This window comes from Myzus persicae, unplaced genomic scaffold (genome assembly GCF_001856785.1).
Source record: "Myzus persicae strain clone G006 unplaced genomic scaffold, MPER_G0061.0, whole genome shotgun sequence".
NCBI lineage: Eukaryota > Metazoa > Arthropoda > Insecta > Hemiptera > Aphididae > Myzus > Myzus persicae.
The window spans coordinates 315,137-340,453 of record NW_019102577.1 but is presented as its reverse complement, the minus strand read 5'-3'; the positions used below and the strand labels follow the sequence as shown (position 1 = coordinate 340,453).

Here is a 25,317-nt window from a genome sequence, read left to right as displayed (position 1 = left end):
TTTAAACTTTTATAGTTCGATAGACGCAGTAAATTTTTTTTAATTTGTGTTATTCTTATTTATAGCCACCTAAAATGAAAAAGCAAAATGTCAACAAAGAAGATGATATTATTGTTATTATGTAAAATATAAAAAAAAATATGAAATTCAACTGGCGTGGTAATAACTGATAGTGTGTGAGTACAACAATCTTAAGAAAATGTGTGGTCTTGTTCTGTATTTCATGTAAAGTATGTAGTTTTTGAATTTAACGGAAAATTTGATGTACCTAACCTATAGAACATTGTATTTTTATTTTCTGACTTTAGGTTGACGATGAACAATTATAATAATAACCAAAATAAACGACATTACCATGGTATACGTCATATACACCGATCTGCATTACCTACCTCTATGGCTATACCTGTTTGATATCACGAATAATTAACTATAGTATATACATGCTTAACGAATTGAAATACACATAAAATACACGTAGGTACCAACTATGAACTAATCATAGCACCTATACGCTGTGACAATAATAATAATGTTATAATACCAGTGACGTGGTACTGCGAGTATAACAAAATGGTCGGAGGCGGCGGAGGGGGTATATTATATGTCGCGCCGTGCCTTGCGTGTGTGCGTGCGTACGCGCGCGCGCGACGCTCGAGCGGGACATAGCGCGCCATATTGAGCTTTCGCGCGAGTGTATGCTGGCGCGCGGGCCGCGGTACGAAGTTCGCGCCGATCAATGCGCTCCGGGCGCAAACACACCCACCCTCACTACCCCAATCGCACCCAATCCTGGCCAACCGTCGCGCCCCGAGCGGCCGTCGCGCGTCCAGCTCACGTCAGTCAGCCCCTTGGCAACCGCACACCGCCGCGCCGCGATCACCGCACCCGCACCCTCACCCGCACCGCGCTTTTCCGTCACGCCGGCCTATGCCGAACACTCACGCCCGCCTGCGCCACTCGGTCGCAACGGAAGTGAGTCGCGCGCCCGGCGGACCGCGTAATAAAATCTGCCGCCGACGCCGAATTGGATTGGCGAAAAAAAAAGTCGCGAGTCCGATTTTATTAAAACGAATACTTCGTTACCGCCGCCGCCGCTTGCAAGTTGCGCGTGCGGCGGGTGCGCTTTTCGCGTCGGCTTTTTCGTCCTCGCTATTTCCGCCACCAGCTGGCCTATCTATACCACCCCTATTTCGGTTTCGATGTATTATCTTAGAATTATTTGTAGGTATCTTTATTATAGGTATGGCGCGGTTGCCGTGTATAGATAAAACGTACGTACTAGTATTAAAACGTCATTCCAAAAACTCAAAAGTTTGTTTTTGTTTTTTTTATCGTCGTGAATCATCAACTGTAAACATTTTTTTATAGAATAACTTGTTGTTGGTTTTTTTTAAATATTGTTTTATATTATTATACAACGTATACATCCTGTTATATAGTACTTGAGTTATTACGGGTACTACTACAGTGAATCGAATTTTAGACTTTTAGCGGAGCGATGAATGTATCGATTTTACAATAAAGTGTTGTTTTTTTTTGTGTGTCTGTCATCGCCCATCACCTTCTAGTAACAACGCTTCAAATTTAAACTTTGAAGTTGGTTTCTGGTATCAAATTGGATCTAGTTAGTACCTTGTAGTGTCAAAAAAAAAACAATTTTACTTCTAACTATGGGTGCTTTTCAAAACGATGATTTCCTTTTTTTGGTTCAACTCAAAAACGAACAACTTTAGACACTTCAAATTTTCACCAAACATTTATATTTGCATTTTGTACAAATGGTATAATTTTAAGAATATTTTGACCAATGTTTATGTTGAATTTCTTGATTTTTTTTTTAATTATTGCCGATAAAAGAAACTTTTCACTCAGTTAAAAAATTGTACCCATTTTATAATTTAATACATATTGTATTTTTATTTATACCTCTATATTCAACTTAACGTATGAACATCAGATTTATTATTATTCACAACTCACATCAGAAGCCTTAACAATTTGAACTGTACAAAAAGTGGCATGACAAATATGTAGGTAAATATTGGGCGTTAAAAAAGTATTAAAAATGGAAACAAAACTATAGCATTTGCTATTTTCTAATAAATAAAATTACAAACCAAAAATTTAAGAACACATTGAAATATATGAGACTCGCCCAGCATATTTTTAAACTAATAAACTAATTTGCAAAGTATAGGTATAGTATAATATAATGTTATAGGTGGTATATAATGTTATAGACTTTTATGAACTTACTACGGTAACTATTGAATATAGTATTACAGTAAGGTACTAAGGTCGAAATACAATATTTAAATAATTCTATTTTTTTTATAGTTTTTCATTCTTCAGTGATTGATTAATATTTTAATTTGCACAATTACGGGTGACGTATTACATTAATATATTTTCAATATAAAACGCGTCACCTGTAAAAATGCAAATTAAAATTTTTAATCGATCACTGATGAATGAAAAAAATTGAATTATTTAAATTGCATTCTAACTTATTACAGTATAGGTACTGCATAGTTACTTTATAAAAGAATATAACATACTACCAATATTGCAAATTGATTTATTAGTTCTAAAATATTGGTCACTCGATCGCAATGTGAGTCTCATACATTTCAATTTTTTATTTTTTTTTGTTTGTAGCTTTCTTTATCGATGCTAGTTTTGTTTCGATTTCTAATACTTTTCTTACACCCATAGAAACATATTTGTCGTACCACTTTTTATAAAGTCCAAACTGTTGAGGGTTCTGCTTCGGATATTTTAACATTGCGGGTACAAACTCCACGGGATCCAATGGACGATGCCTGATTGTTAGCACCCGTTCTGTGGTCATTACTTCGGTCACAATATCGTCTATCATCTGCTTTGAGTAACCTGCCAACATATTGGCCAATGGTGTAACTGGAAATCTTCGGCTTACTACTGGATAGCTCATTATTAAGTCGTTGAGATATAAAAATAAAGTACAGTCGTCAGGTACGGTGAACACGATGGTATCAAATATATTGGACTGAAAACATATATATCTCAATTAAATTAGCAGTTATAATATTTTTTGGTATAGACTACTAATGATATTTTATTTTGTTATGTTATATTTACATTAAATTATAATCCGTATGCTATGTTATTATTTCATTCGTCTATTTTAAATTTCATAAATAATTATAACATTATAATATGGCTGACAACAGCTATCTCACTATATTTAGGTACAGGTACTTTATTACTTATTGTTTAGATTCATAACTATTAATATTTTAACTGTTATTTAATTTGTATAGTTGTGTGATTTTAAAGATTGAACACATAGACGGTAAATAAGACGGTAATTTTTTTAAATATTTATGTAATATTTACGTATAGGTATAAATTATACACTGTAAAGTTGATATCATTATGTCAGTATATGTTTTTTTTCTTCTCAATAAATTATATTATTGTAATACTCTACTTCTATTTTTTCTTTATGATTCACTTATCATTATAGTGTATATTGCGAGTACCTATAGCAGTTTTTTGACGGAATCATAATATATATATATATCTAATATCACACACCATTTACTCATGTACATAAATACTACGTCAACGAGGAGCAATTATCAACAAAATGATTGAAAATCTCAAAACAAATATAGGTATATATATAAATAGCTTTTAGTTTAAATGAGACAAATGTATTGTTTGGGAAAATATAAAGAAAGATATTGTTTAAACAAAACAACTATGTAAAAAATGATTTAAATGTATAAAAAAAACTTTATAACTAAAATTACTGCAGAAATTCTTCAAGGCTTTTGCTAAAGTTAAAAATTGAGTACGCATAGAGACAACATTTTATTTTATTTTTATTAGTTTTAAAAAGAATTAAAAATAGCTAATTTTTTGAATATAAACTCAGACGTATTTGTTAATAATGATTATAATATCCGTACCTACAACTCGCAGTATAAAATTATGTTATTAATAATATAAATAATTACGTTTAATTAGTTTAACATTTTACTTGATCCGTATATACGTGACATAATTAACCCCTTGCGAACGGCAAGCGCATAAACGAGTAGAGCGGTGAATCATTTTTATTTCGTATCATATAAAAAAAAATAATAAAAAAAATACAAGAATCGTTTAATCATAATTATTATGACCCAAGCTTTATAGGTCCGTGTAAATGCCGAGACAATGGATGTGATGGGATGTGGAGATTTTCCGTGTCATAGGTATGCGGTTAATGAATGGAATAATTATATGGTATACGCTCTATACTCTATGGTGTAACGAGCACGTCGGGTTTTACAGGTTCCTCTATATTATGAGCATTTTTTTCCATTCTCCATCCCTCACGTCCACCCGCCGCCGTCGCCGTTTGGTAATATCGTGAGTAGAAATCTCTGGACTTGGCACACCGCACACACGCACTGTGTTATTATTGTTCTTTTTAATTTTTTATACACTCACACACACGCACACACATACACACACACACAAATGTGTAGTACCTATACACGAGTATAATAATCGATAAAAACCAAGACAACATAAAACATTGTCCTAGATGCTTGTCGCGATTCGACTGAGAACAGCCTCGTGGTTCGGTTCAAGTGAAATATTGATGGGCGGGCCTATATTATAGTACTGTGTATAAGAAAAACTCACCCGAATCACGGACATCTGAGGATAATTCAAAACTGCTGTATCTATTTAGGATGATATCCCCCTTGTTCTTTTCCTTTACTATTTTATGATAATTTTCAATATTTTGTAATAGTTTGTATTAATATACTTAAAAATACATTATACTCTTTAGTCTTCATAGGTATAGATTTAATAGATCATATCATTATATTATAGTACCTATCATATTAATTTATTTTATGCATTGAAATTTGAAATATAATCAAAAATATAAAAAGGACACGACTTCATAATATTTATGAATAAATCCAAAATAAATAATCGTTGAAAATATTTTACTTTTATATGTTTTATATGTTTTATATTATATATTATTTACAAATCATTTTAATTAACTCTATGTTTATTAATTAATGTACTATATAGTATATAGTGTCAACTATATAAATCTACTTCGATATTAAAAGCCAGGGCAGCCAAAATTGAAAATTAAATTTTTAAAAAGTGTCAACGAAAAGATATATGATACTTACATAAGGGTATGACCTATTATATTAAAACTGACTACAAAACTTCAAAACCGCATAAACATTTTCGAGTTAATGTAAAAATGAAATTATTTTTCTACCTTTATACTTTTTTATTATTTTAATAGTAGGTACCTACATCCATTTCTCTAGTTATTGTTATTAATTAATTTTTATAGTTTATCGTATACTGTATTAAGAAATAACTTATTCTACCATGACTTTATTAATTATTAGCTAACTCACTAGTCACTATAAATGCGCACGTCCTAATACTTAAACATACTAAAGCACAATTAATTTGTCATGAAAGTTAAACATTGTTATTAACTCAAATCTTAAATTATCTAAAAATTATTAAAAGTCAATAATTCATTTTATTGTTATCATTCTTATATTAAATATTTTACTAATTAATTATGTAATATGCCTTGTTATGCGACTTGCGTATGTTATATTTTGAAACAAAAAATGATCGATTTTTTGAATGATTAGAACAATAATGCTATTATTAATAATCATTACCAAACTTAATGTATATTTTATATGTTGGTATAATAGTATTAGATACATACTAATTTTTTTTTGGAAGTCAACCAAGGACTTGTTGCTTTTCCAACAACTATTATACGATCAGATTTGCTTAAAGATTTCATAAGCTTTACCAACAACTTCGCCATCAAATTTGGTTTATATACTTTTAAATTTTTTGGAATATTTTTATAAAACGGTACATCGGCTAAGTCCACTTCGATCACAACTGGTTGATGTCTTTTAGCAAACTATAAAGATGTTAATGATTTAGTTTGTATTTAAAAAGGCGTATCACGTAATATTACCAAAATAATATCTTTGACTAATTGATTAATTTTCTTAATTTCTGGATAATTTTCTGACACATTCATAAGTGTTAGTTCGATCTTTAATGATCCACTTTCTGTACATATTGCATTTGTTAACATTGATTTTCCGGACTTTGGGGGGCCAGCTATCAATAGAGATCGGCTGAAATCGATATTTTTGAATGTGCGAAGTTCCTCAAAAATCAAACCAATTACACACAACTCTTTGATTATCTATACAAAAATCAATTAATACTTATTTCATTTAATTTTGTCGTATTATTACTATTATATTAGTATGGTCCAATGACTGAAATTTAATGATTATAAATAAATATCAATTGTACTTAGCTACTATATGTGCTTAGTTGTTAAGCTATAAATTGTAATATAATTGTGTATTTTATGTAATTCAGAAAGCTTTTTAATTAATAACAATAAAAACAAAATATATAAGCAACAAAAATATATAATATATCATTTCTGGAGAGAATTCTAGTAAAGTTAAATTAACTTACTTGACGTATATCACCTAAGCAATAGGGTGGATCAGAATAATATGGTTCTTCTCTTAATACACAAGCGCTTAATGACACTTCTCCTTGAAAATCTGTAAATCTGGAGATAACTGACTTTTTAATTAGATTGTTCTTAACCAATTCTTCAAAGATTGCAATTGGATCTCGTGGAATTTTTTTAGTTTTTTTTTTCCTCGAAGTTTTTTTATTATTTTTTTTTTTAGGTTCTTTATATTTTTTTTCTGTCATACGTTTATATAGTACGTATTAAAAACAACAATTTTGAATGTATAAAATATTTTAATAACTACTATTTACTTAGATCTCGAGCATAAGCCATTTTTAGAATATTTAATTCTTCCTTAATAGTTTCATCAACCATAGCTCTAAGTTGCAGTTGAGCCTTTGAAAAAATGTCCAATTTTATTATATCTTCCCTAGGTTCATTTTCAATTCCATCATCTACTGCCCAATTACTATCATATTCATTGAACGTTTCTTTAAACCATTCTGTCAATTCACTTGATTCCAAAACGACGCCCAAAATTTTAACTGCTGCTATTAACTTTTCCTTATATTTTGCGTTTTCGAGATTTTTTTCTTTTTCCTGTTCATGTATACTATATTTTATAGGTTTGCTCTACTGATAGACTTTTTCAAATATATTATTAGCGTAAATGTATACATTACAATTTTATTTTTTTCTATCAATTGATTCATTAGTGCCTTTCTTTCTTTTGCTGGTTTTTTTTCAAATTCTATGATTAACATTGAAAGTATTTCAGCCATTTCCATAGTCATCCACCTTCCTGTTTGAAGAATAGCCGAACCTCCAATCAGTAATCTCTGTTTTAATGCTGACTTATAACGTACATTCGGTATACGTAACTCTTTTAAGACAGCAGGCGACAAAACTAGATAGTTTAAAATGTATTATAAATTATGCATAATTATAGGTACTATGGTAAAAATTATATGCGAATAATATTGTCTTTACTTATCGGTGGTAATCCAATAATATCATTGTTATCGTCAGAGAACATAATAGGTTTCGCATTTGGCCAAGTCGGTAAATGATGACACATTTCAAAATATTTCCATACGTACGCTCTAAGCTCATCTTCGATTTCTTCGATTATTTCATCTTTATTGCGTTGTACAAAATTGTCTTCCAATTCGCTTATAATTTTACGATGCTTTATATCTGCTTCAGCTTGTTGTATTCGAATCGCATCCTCTAGTTCACGATTTATATCGAAACTAAATTTTTCACTAGTCATATGCATGCCTATTATAAACAATTTATTACATGTTATAATATATAAATAATTCTGATGCAAACTAAACAATGTAATATTTTATAAATTTAGTTTTAATTCGAATATGATACTTATTTAATTATTTTTCAACAGTAGAGATGAGCACTAGTAAACTTCAAAATAAATTGAGTTACAGAATTTTTATAATTGACAAATTGTAATTATAATTTACCAAGTTGAATGTGTCGTTTTTGTTTCCTAGCACTGATTTGTATCATCATTCGATAATATCTCCAAAATCGTTGAATTTTAGTTGCCGCTTCTCGAGCTTTCTCTTTACTAGGCCGTTTATACTTCCCGGAAATTATGTTGCTTCTAGTTATTCTAGCAGATATTACTAAATTAAACAAGAATTAAGAATATATTAAAAAATGTTCAATATGTTAATTCCCATAACATAAATTTATACGCATATACATTCATTGACAGCTACACGATCTTTTACTGCTCTGATATGTTTTTGAATGAGTTTTATAGACAACTCTCTTGAATCGTCTGCACTTTCAATTTTTTGAAATGTAGTTACAGGTTGTGCATCTAAAACAAATTTGTCTACATCTAAATAGGATTCCGATGATTCTTGACTGACAAATTGACTAGTGCTAGACCCCTTTACATTTTCTAGTGCAATAATTTCGTTTTGTGTTTCGCTTAATAAGTCATTGTTTTCTTCATCTATTAAAATACGGTTATTTATTTCATCAATCTTATGGTCGATCTCTTCTAAAAATGATAGTCTCTCATTTCGGAAACACCGAGGTATACTCAATTCAAACTGGTCATAGGTTATTTTCATATTATTCAATTCTTCAGTTATCGGTCTGTATATTATATACCAGCATAAACATTTCAAAATGTACAAAATAATAATATGTTTTAATTAAACATACGTGTATATTGAGATGTCTTCACCAATAAGAATTTGTTTGAGTTCAAGTATACGACCAAAAGTGCACATTAATAATTTTTTTATGAAAATCCGCAACTGAGGTTGTATAATGGAGTTGTGGCATGCCGTTAGTTCATTAATCGTCACCATATATCTTAAAACATTTAAGGGGAAATTAATTGAATACATGCATACTTGTATAGAGGCTATCCTATAACTACGTAGGTTAGGTTGGTTTTTCAATAAGTATCAACATAATTTTAAAAGCGTACTTGTATACCTACTCTGTACTTACCGATTCAACAATTCATGTTTTTTATACACTATAAATAATTATTATCAAAATGTATATTATGATAACACTTTTTATTAAATATTTAAAATATTATTTTAATATCAATAATTAACTGCAAATTGTTTATAACTATGTGTATCTATAAACTACAATTATTGGTGTTCTAAATGTTTCATTATTTTTGTAAATTTTGTTTTCAAAATTTAATATAAATAATTAAATCATCAGAAAAAAATATTTTATGTATCAATATTCAATTGTAACATTATTTGTACACACTATTTATTGGCAAATAAAGTTGATGGCTGATTAATAAATATGTATTATTAGTTATTACTGTCAAAATGTATTATTGATGTTATAAAATGGCTACCTACATAATAATATGTATGACTTGGAGAAGCGCGGTCGTATCAATCTGCGGAAACGCTCTGAGTGTACGTACCGGCCGACGTTGCTAGCTTGGGGTGACCCATCCGGGATTTTTAACAACAAAATCCTTGCCACACACACAATACATATTCTAAAACCAACTCCCCCCCCCCCCTACAAACAGTTAATGGCCATAGTTGCCGGGCTTTAATTCAATAAAAAAATATAATATTTATATTTTATGTTTATCATTTTGAATTATAAATGAACACTTAACTGACATGTTCGTATTGCAGTGTTTTCTTTCCCCGACTACTGTTTAATCAATTCGTTATTAGCACATTGGGAGAATATTCGCGTGTGTTATCGTATATTAAGTATCGTTATTATAACAATCGTAGGTTATATAAACATAATATGTATATATATAATATTAAATGGTTGTCATAATAATTTGATAATATAATAATAGCAAATAATAATTGCATACGAGATTGCCGAAGACTGTCGGAGTTTCAGAGATTGAGACGAAGATCTAAAATTTGAATAACGTTTGCGGCACTATGTTTTATATAAATAGGTGTAGGTAGGTGCACATCACACGCGAAATATTAATTATTCGATCTACCTATTAGGGGGAAGGTAGATCGGCCGCCGGTAAGACGGTTACCCACGATGACTTTACAACGTATAATTCTATCAAGACTCTAGAGCACATAATATTAATAATAATAATATGCACAATATTATAATATAATGATCATAATACCTAACGTACAGCCTGGCTGTGGTGGCGCGCACCAGGTTTCTGTCGGTGTTCGGGGCGGCGAGCACAAACGCCCGGTCATCACTCTCGATCTGTCGCAACCGTCCGACGACGTCCCTCCACACTGGCCCGGTACTACATCTGTGGTTGTCTACCATACCGGCGGCGGTGTCGCCAAGAACAATCGCAATAGTGACGGACGGTGCAGGGCGGAGTATACGTACCTAGGTTATGGGTAATGTTATTACCACCTACCCTAAACCGTATTATGTATACCGTGCGACGAGGGCGAGAGAGGTCGGCCGAAATCGAGGCGAAAGACGGCGGCAGCGGCGATTAAATAATAATAATAATAAATAGTAAAACGAGACGTATCTACGCGACCAATCGTGCGAACACAACGCCTCCTACTCCGGTCGAGCGGTGATCAGAATATATATTTTTTTATATTAGATATTTATATTATATTATGTTGTGTGTAGTATAATGGTAATAACAATAATGCGCTGCAGCGGCGGCGACGTTACCTTGGTAACGAAGATTCGACCACGATGACGTCGTGGTCGGCCGCGCGAAAAGCTCACCACCCGACGCGGTGAAACCAGTTGTGTGGCAGCTCCCACTCCGGTACTGTTACACGATCGCCACCGACCAATACGCGGCCGACAGGACCGACGACTGTGTCCGTTTTACGTGTGTGTAATACGAATCATAATAAATAATAATGTATAATACAAGTCGTGTGCGCGTGCATAATAATATTATTATTATAAACAGTATGGCTGCGGCCGATCCGGTTGTCAACCGGTACATCGATCTCAGCGGTCAGGTCCTCCCGCTCGCGGACGCCCCCGCCGTTCTCATAGGTATAGGTATACTCATTTAAAGGTATTTCGCATGTCCGATACAGAACTTAAACACGAGTAGGTGCTTGATATTCAATGATATTGTCGGTTATATGTTTGGTATTTTTTCTATATTCTAATTTAAAATTGTAAGACCCGTGACGATAGAGCACCGATAAATACTATGAGTCTGATAAAAGGTAAATATAATATTCCGATATTCAAATACGAATTCAGAATTTTACGTCCGTTGGCTATTTTCTTTTTCTTTCTACCACCTTCTGCTTTTTATAAATGAATATTTTTAACAGTAATATTAATTATATAAATGTTAAAAATAAAGAAATATGAAAAACAAATTCAACAAATTCATTAGTACTGCTGAAAGTAGGGTTCGAGTATACCTACTTATATTATACAGAGCGATTCACCAAGTATAATAATAGTGCAGTTATTCAAAATCTGATTTTTAAATATACTTTGAGACTATATTTTCATATTCTTGAGATTTTTTATACTACTTAAGGAGTGTTCTGTGGACTTCTGTTTTTCAAATGAAAACTTTGAATAATACAATTTATACTATAATATTTATACTAGTAGTTAGGTAGATGTTAATAAAATTATTATTGTTTTTCAAACAAATGACATATTATATATCTAAGTCAGTACTGAATAGGTTTGTGGTATAAATAACCCCAAATTACTTCAAATAGTTAGAAAATCACAATATACATAAATAGGTACCTATATTTAATGTCGGAAATTTTTAGTCTCTAAAACAAAATACTAAAATAAACTAAGTTAGTTTTTTTTGTTTTATTATTAAGTAACTTGAAAATTGTATTTTAAATTACCGTGAAAATTATTGAAGCTTATTTTAAGCCACTTTACTCTAATGTTTTTTTCTTAATTCCAGTAAGAATAATTTACGAGAAATCTCACATTACATTTTCTAGCCTAATAGCCTATGAATGTTTAAACTGAATATTTTATGAATTTTAAGCTACATAGTATATAATATAAGTAATATATGATTGCAGTCGAAATATAACAATTTAAGGTTAAAATTTCGATGAATAAAAAAACTATACACATAAAACGATGTCCAACCTTTTGTGATTTAGATCAATTATAGGTATATGTCAACTCTTAAATGTTAAAAGCCCATATTATCAAATCTAAAAAACTTGTATGTACGCTTGTTGCTTGTAAATAATATATGATATCGTTCCTCACTTAATATTCTATGTTATTTATTATATAGAGTAATTATATTTTTTTCGTGAATTCGATAAAATGACAATATTAACTATTAAATTACTTTTGTAGAATTAAATACAAATAATATGTATTAATTATTATTGCAACTTCTCTAACACGAAATGTATTATTTGTTCAAAGGGTTCTAAAATATTGATTTGTAGATAACTATAGTCACGACTTTATAATAAAGCTTAAAAATTATTTTAATACGTTTTTCGTGCAGATTCATCATTAGATAAATTATTATTTTAGTAGTACAACGAGAATACAAATGTAAAATATATTTGGGAAAATATTAAGCATTATATGGTTTCGAAGCGATTTGACGACCTAAACATTAAAAATATAATTAAAATGATTCATACGATAAGATGAAATCGTATTTTACAGCTATAGCTCCCGTGAAAAATAAAATTCCAAACAATGTATGAACAAGATACACGAACCACGATATTGTGAGCAGTATAATATATATATATATATACATCATACCATGTAAATACACAATTATATATAATATATTATACTCCCGTACTTGTACCTACCCATATTCTGTATACACACACACACATATATATATATATATATAAATATTAAGTTGAAGTGCTATATGCGCCTACTTTATATACGTGGTGAATTTACGGCGGCAAGTAGAGTGAAAATATCTTTAAAACAATAATTTCACGCGCGCGACTACTATATATACATCCAACACGCACTGGTTTGGCGCCTCGGGGTAAACCACCCGAGTTAATGCAAATTCGCCGTTTTCCATTCGAACAACCGTGGTAGTGGTGAATGCCGTTTGGAAATGTTTCTCCGCCGTCGTTGCAGATGTCGTAGTTCCCATGCTCGCGGGCCCGTAATCTAGAGTATATAGCAGCACGTTACGAAAAACTTTAGTCTGAATTTTCTTAAAAAAATGTATCGCATCGGCTAATGCTTTTCTCGGTTCACGTCTAAGACTTTGTTTTAAAACAGTTAAACTCAATTATATTCCAAATAATAACTCATCAGTCATCGCTCATCGGCAATGCACATACTATGTTGCATTCGGGTTTAGTACGTCTATTCAAAATTCTAAGCAGTCTAATTTTAATTACCTCACGTTGTTAGCGCAACAATTAATGTCTTCATTACCATAAAAACTTTCATTAACATTAAAATACATTAATTATCAGCCAAAGTTTAAGTAGTTACGTTAACGCTTAAGGCCTAACTGGAAGAAATGTATAAAATAAAAATAAATTTCCCGTACAAAACTTGTTTACAATGAAAAATGCAATACTATTTAATGATTTTATGTTATTATGTATGTATGCCGTATGGTACATGTTAAGTGTGCAGAGTACCTATCAACAAAACAATAAAACATAAACACGAGTTAAACTATACTTGAGAATAGTTTATATCAAAAATTATGAGTTAGTCGAAGTGTATAATCATTAACCTAAAATTACAAAATGCCTATGTGTGCATTCGGCGTATAAAGTGCAGTTACCTAATCAATTAAATACATTGTACAAAAATAAAACTTTTAATATTGTACTGTATGCAGTAATTAAAATAACCCTAGATATTTTGAGCAATACGTGTTAATTCATTTAAAAACATAAGACATTTAAAAGATTAACTAAATTATTTTTAGAAGTGAAAATCTTTGGACGTCATCCTACGGAAGTAGCATCATCCAAGTCAAAAATGTTCGGTGAGTTTGTACTTATTATTACATTTAACTATGATGAGAATATAAAAAAAAGTTTTAAAACGTCAAATTAAGAAGTTAAATTTAAAGTAAAAATATTGTACATTAGGGTAGGTATTATATCGGAACATGTTTTTTTATTTTTTTATTTTAAGGATGTATCCTTCTATACTAAATTATCAGTATCAATAAACCTATAGGAAGGCGGCAATAGGTCCGCAATCGGGGAGACAGGTGAATTCCAGAAGGCGTGTCGTCTATATAGGATATTCTTTATATACACGGGAATGATAATTCTATTGTACGGGACCTACAGAGGATGTGGAAATATGTTCATACACACATATTATATATATATAACGACCCCGTCTATTAATTATTGTTTATTCATAATCAAACAAAGCCGCTTTTTTTCCACGAGTACATGTAGGTATATATACTCTGTACTGCATTTGGGCCACGCAAATGATACGTTTGGCGGTCGCGCGGAGACAGTCAGATCGTACCGGGGGTGGAACCGACCCTTATAGACGGGCAATGATGATGATAGTCTTAAGTAAATGGCGTCAATTTTTTGGTCAGCTAGCCCCGACCTGCTGTACACACCCAACATTAGTGCGTTTTATATAACGCCCATAAAGATAAAAAATAAATAAAAAAAAAACATTGCTCTATAACCCCGACGTGCTTATGTCGTTATGTGACTTTATACCTGTAATTACTGATACACACACACTCACACATGCACGTGCACACATAAAACACAGATATACTCACACACGCACGTTGAACCCTGAAGCCGTGGGAAACGGGTAATGTACCACTAAATCTTCTGACACTCTTACGGATCGAAAGTCGCGCGCCCGTACGTATAGCACGTGTTCAAATGGCAATAATGTGTTCCATAACTCTTAAATGGTAACATGTTATTTACTTTTTTTTATGAGTTTTCTTTTCAAAAATCCAATACACAGTATATAATATAATATTATATATACACGCCACATAGGTAATAAAATAGGTATCATGTTATATATTGGTGCGGTGTGATTCACAGCGTTTGATGCAAAAATGTCTAGTGCTTTCGATGCGGTGCGTCTTCAATTACAACGGACCGTAATATTATACTGAATCGTTTTCGACAGTTTATCATAAATATTAAATAACGTGTAGAGGTACACTCGTAGATCAATCGCGTGTTCGAACCTTTTATGTATACTTTAAACATCGTTTACACAAATTACCCTTTTCAAAATACTGTCTGTACCTATACAATATATCTTTTTCTGATTTCTTAAGGGTCCCGAAATTATTTGTCCAAATCATCAATTATTATAGGTTTATCATTATTTTTTTTTTTCAAAAACATTTTTTCTACAATTGTCGAAAAAACCGAGTACCCGTTGGTACTGGTTTGGACGTTTATTTCTTGTGTATCATGCCATTTATTATCTACACACTTAATACCTCATATTGTTATGTATAAAATCAAATAGGTAGGTAGTGTCGGTATACTTATATTGTATATTATTTTTTTTACAATGGTTAAAAGCTCTGTCCATTGGCTGTCAAAATAAGTAACTAGTGAGGTAATGTATCATACATGTTATAAGTCAGAATTATAAACTAAAATAGGTATCTCTTATTCTTTACACGTCATAGTGAATTTTAGTTAATTCGTTATTATGCTAATTTACCAAAATGATTACCTACACATAAACTTTAAAATAGAAATAATAACAAGTTGGAAATCAAAAAAACAAAAATAAAAACAATTAGTTACACCCATTACATTAAACTCATAAATAATAAACAATCATAAGAATAATTATTATACTTTTTACAATGTTATTATTAAAAATAGGCATATAAAAAAAATAACATAATTATTTCACGCGAGGCCAAAATTTTAAGGATTTTTCAAATCAGTCATACTATTAAAAGTTTAGGAAACTCTATAAGTATGGCGTAAAGTATATTATACAAAATGAAAATTGGCACCATCTATATTAAGTGCCTCTTTAGTCATTTTTATGACAAGTTGTGATGCGCACAAAATTATTATTTTACAACCGCACTCCAAAAAAAACCTGTATTGTATTACTAAATGCGTCAATACAAACAAGGCGTATGTCTTCGAAATTCATAAACAATTTTAAGATAATTTTGAGGCACATTATGGTTTTAAACATAGTAACTTTTAAATAATTATTATTCATTATTATGCAAATACTAAAATATTTTTTTAAAAATCTATGGGAATTGGATTTATACATGTATAGTAGGTATAAGTACCTTTTTTAAATTTTTTGAAGTCTAATTTCAAGACTTTTATAAAGATAATTGTTTTCAGTTAATTAGCTGCTGTTGTAATGTTTAAAGTATTAGACCTTTTGATCTTCTGTATTGTAAACATATTTAAAACTGAAATTACATACTAAAAAAAAGAGAACCTATAACTGTAAAAGTGCATCGTAATTGATTGGGTAGAATTCCTTTTTATTTTTTATATGTTTGTACTGCAGATACAATATTTACTGCCGTTTGTCTTACTGTACACAACAATAGAATAATTCTTACAAATTGCTAAATGTAATTATCATTTTAAAATATGTAACCAGCATGGGGTTGATTATTTAAAAGCGGCATAGGTACACAGAAAAAGGGTGGGAAACCGCTACTCTGGTGGTTTTTGGACACTTGTAACGCATATGTTTAAGAACAAATTAACATTTCAGTACCTCTAACACTAAAATGCGCCTCTAGAGTTTATATTTATTTTAATTATAATCTTAATTTAGGTACTTTGAATAATAGCAGAAAACGTGAGAAGAAAATATTGTTTATAACTATTTAGTCATAAATAAATTAAAAAGGGATAACAATAAAACTATTTGAATGTAATATATATTATATGCCATTAACGATTTTTTTAAACAAAGTATAAAACACTTAACATTGGATAATGAACTAAAAAAAAACTTTTAAATTTAAGATTATTATTTATTGTATAGTTTGTGAGAATCAACAGGTGATATTGTTAATGTATTTTCTAATTGTTGTAATTATTATAAGTTTTATTTAATGGTTTTCATATTTTTTATGTTTTTTTTTTAAATATCGATTTATATAGAGTCCTATTTACATATACTTAATAAATATTTTGTATTTACATGGTTTCCAAGTTCCGAGAAAATATGTTAAATATATAAGTGTAAAAATAAATCTATAAGTACCTATTATTGTTTTTTTTTTATTATTATCTGTTAAGACTTTAGCAGTCATTGTTATTAACATAGTTATAGATTAGATACTGCGGATTATAAATTTATAAGTTAAACAAAGTAACATTTATTTACAATTTTTTACTCAATTATGGAAAAAAAATATACCTATCGCTTCCTTGTTTTCTTCGTTAAATGCTTGTTGAAATGAAGCTGGGTTGATAATGATTTTCGTGGTTCATTTTGGGCATTTGGTCACAATTTGTTATTGACTGTAATGTTGACATAATGTGATTGAATGTCTCCCTTGCATGTGTTGCTAGTTGGGGTCGGTTCTTGGTGATGAGGAAAGAGTGGGTTAAAAATCAGTGAGCCCAATTTCTGAATCGAACGATTATTACTTCATCTCTAATTTTTTCAATTAGGAAAAGTTTCCAATTTTAATGTAGGGTTTTACATTTTTATTTTTACTATAACATACATTTTTTATTGTTTTCTTTTAACAGAATAGGAAAAATCATAAATAATAATAAAAATACAATTTATAAATTACTAGATAATTATATTATTTTAACCTAGTAACCGTAGGTATTGAATAACAGAAAAGCGTTAGTTATTTATAAATTTTATTTTTAAACAAAAATCTTTGTCAAACAGATGATTTACAAATATATTTGAATTACTTGAGCTATCAAATAAGTTATTGACATTATAACAAAGATGCAGTAGATTGATCCTTAAATAGAAATAAATTTCTCTTTGTTATTTTATATTCACCCTTATAAGTTCCCTAAATTAATGCAAATAATATCATTGTAGTTGTAGACTTGTAGTAGGTGTATGAATCATTATGTTTTTATAAGAACACTATAGTAAAGCAAAAATTTTCTCAGAAGTCTGAAGTCGAAATAAACTTCATTATTATTTTATTATTTGTATAAATAGGTACGTCGTCAACATTGTTAGTATAAATATGATTTATTTATGATTTGTGTATCTACAACACCAATTAAAATGTCTTAACCAACATTTTGTTTTAAATAAAATTTATAAATGATTACTTAATATTAAGTATCTACTCAATGTCCATAAAGGAGAAAGTGTAATATACAGATACATAATAATACCATAATAATATTGTATATTATTTTATTGTGTAACATAAAAAAAATTAGTTTTAAACTTTTCAAGCCATTGTCGAATATTGTTGGGGTCTGTCTACTTATTGAAACAGCGTATGACAAAATATATTTTAGGTACTGTAAAATAAATCAAATTTTAAATTGAAATAGTCTATTATAAGTACTAGACGACCAATCGGTACTAAAATTGCATGTTTGGGTGTGTTTCGACTTTCAACGAAGCACACATACATTGACGAGTAATACTTTTTAAAATACTAACAACAATCATTTGTTAGTATTGTTCGTAATTGGAGCAAGCAGCTAAAATAGTGTATATAATTTGTATTCTTGAATATATTTCATTAAATACACATGCGTTTTTTTGTAAATATATCATAGTAGTGTGCATCTTTAATACAAGCTAAACACACACACGCATATATATCGATACTCTGTATGTAAATTATTTTAGTTCAATAAAGTATGTGGTTCGAGTAATGTAGTGGAAAGCTCGAGGTTTTATACATAAGTGAAAACTAGTGGAAGTAGTGAGCAAATTTTTTTTTAATCTACTGGGTATTTTATTTTATTTTATTTTTCGTTTTTTATTATTCTTTGCGAGCTGAGAGTTATTTGTATTGGTTATTCTTTTGTATCAAACGATAGAATTCGACGGTAAGCCGCATATTGGGATCTAAAGAAGGGGATCCCCTAAAAACTCCTATAGGGAGCCACCCCGCGTTCCGTACGAGAGGCATGCGTTATGATCAGATATCTCAACAATGTGCGAAACTGATGTTTATTTTTCCATGACCGTATGTTTATTGTTATCGATAACTATTAATCTCTTTTGTGATAAATTCCCGCCCAAATTCTTGTTATAAAGCAAAATATGTACAATCACTATTTTCTTTTCATAATTGTTGTTAAAAAATGTTATACTCAATTTTGTTTGATGTAAAAAAAAACTGCGGCAAATTATGGAAAAGTAAGTGGAGATTATTTAATAATATTGAGGAACATCGCTTATACTCTTTAGTTAATTGCTGTTACTTTGAAGCCTACTGTAGGACAAAACCGTTTCCGCAAAAGCGTATGCCATTTGGAATTGCCCCAAAGTTTTTTTGTTTAAAAATTGGTAGGACCTACAAATTTGGCGTGACGTAAATATTATGTTTTTATATTAAATTTTATTGAAGTTCAATGTTTATTTTAATAATAAAGAGAAAGTAATATGTGAATTGAGTTATTATTTTATTTGGTTCTAATCAAAAAATTCAAAACACTTTATTCAGGATTTTTATTAGGGCGTTAGGATATTAAAATTTATTGCAAAGTGTACCTATTAAGTTCAACCTAAGATTTTTAAAAATGAGTACCTAAATATTATCGAAGATGAAAATATTTGTGATATAATTATGCAATCCAATTTCAAATTCTTAAAATATTGCAAGTTCTACAAGTTATTCTCTGAAGTTAATAGTACAGTGATGCCCCGCTCTTTCCATGCAGTAAGCACAATAATACAATTCGAGCTGTTTTCGGGAATAACGTCTGAGAAAAAAATGTACTAACATGTGAAGTTCAAATTTTATTCGATATAGGTACTTATCTACTTAAATACGAAATAATAATGTAGATTGAAAATATTTTTTGTTATTTTTGTACATAATTTAACATATTTGGGATAAAAGCCAAACAATGTTTGATATAAACACAAAACACAATTATTAAAAGATTATTTTTAATTAAACTAAGTTTGTTGGAAAATGTGTACTTGCTATATAAGTGCCTGCCAAACTTCTCACAACTATTCAAAAGTTAAAATATAAATACCAAACAAAATATATGAACTGTTAAAACAGTCCCTTACAAATGACTGTAATTGCATCTTAAAAATTAATTTCGTAATTTATAATTTATTATAGGTACTTAAATGAGTTATAGATTATGATAAACATGAATAAAGACACTGCTAATTTTTTATTTTCATTTAGCATGCCATGCTTCGCGATGACAATTTTCAACTTAACTTAACTCTAATTGTTTAAATTCTTTTCTAAAACAATAATATGTACATGTATATTGATAGTTATTGAACAGATTACATAGAGTTAGTATGAAATATGTTACGTAATGGTAATGTATTTCGGATTATTCCATACACACTTTGAGAATGATCTCATAGTATCAGTGAGTAAAATAAAAAATCTATTTTGAGTTTTGTAGATGGTGAATTTTTAATGGAAAGTACCGCAATATCTATCTCATTCAATTATAAACAATACAATTTTATTCTAAATACAAGACATACCATGATAATATTATTGCTAATGGTCGTACCCAAAAACTTCTATTTCGATATGTCATTCTATTCGTGATAATTTCAGATTCCGACATCAATATTTAACTAAAGTAATTAAAAAACGAACAACGACGATTACTAATGATAAACATTTTAATCGAATATTAATTCCCTCGAAAAATTCATAGTTCTTTAAAGCTATTATTTGGTTATATCTGCTCATGATTTTCAAGAATTTCTGTGTGTCATGCGTTTTCGATTCTATTGATTGAGATCATCCTCTGGAAAGTTTGTACGGAGCAACCCAACAAATTGTATGGTAGTGTTAATTGCTGTCGTTAAGTTTAATAACAATGACAGTATGACACAAATAAGTCTTATGCCACGTACGAGCTCTATTAATTATCTTCGCAGGTACATTGTAGTGAACGAGACGTGTACAACTCATTTGTGAGTAATATGAGTAGTTCGAAATACTCCGAATATGCGATGTTTATTCGACACTTAAAATATGAATGACCTTATACAAATGTGGGTCATTATATGTTTATATATTGTCAGTTACACAATGGTAATACACGCTTTACATTTACTGGTACACTACAATGCACTGCACACATATTATTATATTTTATTATTTACTACATTGATAACTACCTAAAATGTTGTAGAAAAATATTGTTTGATAATTGTTAATATACCATAGACATAATAATAGGTGTAGTTAAGAAATTACGAAATATTATATTACTCCAAGTGTAATTTTAATAGTATTTCATATGTCAATACAAAGTGATACAATTCGTTTAATTTTTAAATTGTTTTAACGATTGTATTATGAAGTCGACACAAATAATAAAAACTAATACCATTTCATAAAATGGTGGGTATTTCAATTTCATGCATATACATATTAAATCACATGGTATATAATATATAACGTAGGTACATAATATTATATAGTTTCTTCAAACTTTTAACTTATAAATATTACATATACTACTATAATACATATGGGTATTTCAAAATTTGATTGTAACATAACATTTGTGATTTTAAAGATTATTAATACAACGTATAATATGATCCACGAACTACTTAAATGTCTATATTATTGCTTCCTAACTTATTATTTTGAAAAAAATTGAACTGTTTATAAAATATTATTTTTATATAATTTGATCTCATTGCAAAATATTTTCAAAAATATTATACTTGTTTTCATATTATATTATGATTTTAATTTTTTAGATGACGAGAATACAAGATACACTTTTAATTTAATATTTCAAAGAAAAATATATTTTGGACTATATCGTCACATCGATTCATAAAAATCAAATTCTGAATGAGTAGTTTCAATCAATCAAGACATATTAGTGATATTACTACTTATAAGTATTTACATCTTAGGTGATTTTAGTGTTGGGCCACAGAGACGTATAGGTACCCTGCAAAATATTGTTCGCTCTACAAAACTATAAATAAGTACCTATAAGTTACTCGTTCAAAATATGTTTTTTATGGATCCATATGTTACGATAAATGTTCTGCTGCAAAATATAAAAAATTAAAAATGTGTGTTGCCAATAATTGTAAATTATAATTCATAAAAGTAAGACTCTTAAAATAATAATAAGAATGGCAAATAGTAAACAATATCATTTTTTTCAAAAATATTGTTTTGCTATGGCATTAATGTGACATCATGAAATTATGTAATAATAATGTTTTCAAAAAAGGTTAAACACTTTAAATGATGAGAGCAGACACGCAATAAATCACTTTTGAATCAAATACTTTTAGCTGTATTTTTAGCATCAGTTTAAACATTAATTTAATGAATACTTAATTAACTTCTTCGTAACATATAAAATCTAATATTCTAATGTGTATTTGCAGTATTTGGTACAAGACAAAAGTAAATTTGTCGTATTTTTATTTAAAACATTTTGCAGAATATTTACGAACTTGGAATTTTAGCATTTCGATGGTTAATAAAATTGTACAAGGATATGAGGGTTGATAATATGATGGTTACGATGTATCGTGGTTTAACTGCGAATGTACCAACGATGTGCAATTAATTTCATTGAAAATTGAAAATAAGTTATTTTCAGAAAACATAAGAACAAAATATAGTTATAATGTGCTTTTATTTAAAATGTACACGGAATAACTGGTGGGGTGAAGGTATTTATATTGTATAATAAATTAATAAACAATTTCGACTAATATTCTCGCACAATAACCGTTTTCATGTACCTTTATTATATTAACAATCGTGTACCGTGATCGTCACATGCATCTAAAGGGCTTTCTGTAAACAGCCGAGAATTACCTATATGTACAATAATATATTTGTAGGCTTAAAACCTGTGCGGTTGAAGCCTTTTCAACTAATAGAAATATTAAAACAATAATAATATATTGTAATTACTTAATAATATTATTATAATATTATAATATGTACAACAATCTGCCCGTGCGGTCAAACCACTGAGAAATACAATATTACCATTATCCTCTCTGCGGGTCGTTATAAACATTATATTTTTTTTTGTTCCCGTTATATTTTCAGTTTCAATAATTTTTTAATTGGTCCATAAAAACCACGCGGCCTCAAAGATTTATTGTATTCGGCGCTGGTATTGCGTGCGTTTAAATTGGTTTCTATAGCCCGGTAAAATTTATTCATGAAACATACCGTATAAACGCGCTCGCTGCCGATGAGATGTGTGTGTGTGTGTGTGTGTGTGTGTGTGTGTGTGTGTGTGTGTGTGTGTGTGTGTTTTACAATGCATTATATATCGTATTATATATATACACACACACACCTGCTATACGAATGCAATTCCGAAGGTTGTAAACCCATTATCAGCGTAGGTATACACTGGTGGTATACACATGATACATATATATATATATATATATATATAAAGTATACATACATATTGTAGGTACGCATACGAATTTTTTCGTTTAATTTAATTTTTCTTCCTTTAAACTACGTCTGTCTGGCCGTCTGTCTGTCGGTTCTTATGTGTATTTAAATTTAAATTAAATACCTAGACGTACGGAAATTGGTACAAATCATACAAATTGACTGTGAGGCAGCAAACGTTAAATATATTTTATTTTATGTTTAGGGGTTGAAACCGCAATGTAATGTTGTGCAGTGATCGCATAATAGTGCATCGCAGGGCTATAGTTGTTATCGATCGATGATGACAGAACTATAGAAATGCATACAGTAGTTTTTTTATTTTGAAATAGCTGTTCTAGTGGATGTGATTGCAAATACCTATAGGCTTTATGAGAACTAATAATTTTGTATTGTCAGTTGCAGTTAACATCACATTGCTTAGAAGCTACTGCCGCTCCAAATCCAAAAATACAAAGTGGATTAAAACAATTTTATACGAATATTTAAATCTATGTTTTGAATTAATAAATTGGAATTTGCTAATGATTTCACCAAAAAATATTATATTATTTAATAATATAATATCTATATATTACGCTTCAAAATAATATGATTACTCGTACGTTGATCATTTTACTTTAAACTTGTATGAATATAGTCATATTGGTACGACTATCGTTATTATAGAAAAGCAGACAAACTACTTAAAAATAACATCGTGTTATCAACATAATATAATGTACTCGTAAATATGAAATACACTGTTGTGGTCATATTGATAAATTAAGCTTATAAATATTAATACATTTTCATACAATACGTATCTAAACCCGGAGTGATATTTTCATAAAATAATTAAGTCGATTCATAACTACCTATAAATTAAGTTTTTCGGGTATGGGCCTTATGCAATAACGTTTACTCGTAAAATCGGGGGAAATATTGTGCGTATATACTGATCAATTTTAGGCTACCTACAAACATTTGACTGTTTCTTAAAATATTTACATGATTACACTGTGTTTTCATAAAGTTTTGGTACACCGTTGCGTTCCATAAATTGCCGGAGGCTGTACACTGTACACACACACACACACACACATGACACATATACATCTATATTTTTACGCATACATTATACGATTTGTTACGCACCTCTAAATATGTGTTATGTGTATTGACTATACATATTGGCTGCGTTGAGACTATGAGTACCTAAGGAATTTCTTGGCATACCGTTCAATCTTAATCATACTGAACGCTAAAGACTATATATTTTCAATGGCGTGCACTTAAACAAACATTTAAATGGCACGAATAGTATAATATGATTTAGGAATAGGAATTCCAATCTTTATATTGTTTTGTACAAATAGCTATAGCTATGTGTGTTTACTCTAACCATTACATTATGCGTGTCATACTCGTTTCCGTGAACGTTTTTAAATATTCAATTAAATTTTTTTTTCTTATTTATTTAATTTTGTTATTTTAGAATAGAATAAAATAAATCATTCTATAATATAATTTACAGTGCACGTGTAACAGTTGTCAATTATAATATAACTAGATACCTCGTGTAACAGTATACGAAAAGGGCAAATCATATTTAATTTATATGTACCTGTACTTATACGTACGACATTTAATACATTTTAAAAACCTACGGTTTAAAATATTTTCATAAATAAAAGCTTAGCATGTATAATATTGTTTTTAGTAGAAAAACTAT

The 25,317-nt window shown here is 29.6% G+C and overlaps 2 protein-coding genes across 2 annotated transcripts in view; one reads left to right on the top strand and one right to left on the bottom strand.

The window, feature by feature from the left end:
* Positions 1-2,467: 2,467 nt before the first annotated feature.
* On the bottom strand, positions 2,468-10,409 carry LOC111032615 (IQ and AAA domain-containing protein 1-like). The gene is made up of 11 exons (XM_022313011.1): positions 10,194-10,409; positions 8,759-8,911; positions 8,286-8,689; positions 8,041-8,205; positions 7,547-7,837; positions 7,240-7,463; positions 6,868-7,156; positions 6,550-6,791; positions 6,029-6,265; positions 5,765-5,971; positions 2,468-3,031 (listed from the first exon to the last, which is right to left on the bottom strand). Exons 1-11 carry the CDS (start codon positions 10,346-10,348, stop codon positions 2,642-2,644), a joined length of 2,757 nt encoding a protein of 918 aa, XP_022168703.1. The 5' UTR covers positions 10,349-10,409; the 3' UTR covers positions 2,468-2,641.
* A 3,545-nt stretch (positions 10,410-13,954) lies between these two features.
* LOC111032597 (transcription factor AP-2-epsilon) overlaps positions 13,955-25,317 on the top strand; it is a 119,384-nt gene continuing 108,021 nt past the window's right edge. Inside the window, exon 1 of the mRNA XM_022312983.1 lies at positions 13,955-14,009. The gene's annotated coding sequence lies outside the window, so the exon portion shown is untranslated. The remainder of the gene's footprint in view (positions 14,010-25,317) is intronic.

What these genes read in the sequence shown, in the direction of transcription:
- LOC111032615 (XM_022313011.1), bottom strand. Translation starts at nt 10,348, where the DNA reads ATGGTAGACAACCACAGATGTAGTACCGGGCCAGTGTGGAGGGACGTC. An exon ending in TCGTGTAGCTGTCAATGAAT is followed by an intron (nt 8,206 to 8,285) that starts GTATATGCGTAT and finishes TGTTTAATTTAG; the next exon opens with TAATATCTGCTAGAATAACT. An exon ending in TAGTCAAAGATATTATTTTG is followed by an intron (nt 5,972 to 6,028) that starts GTAATATTACGT and finishes ACATCTTTATAG; the next exon opens with TTTGCTAAAAGACATCAACC.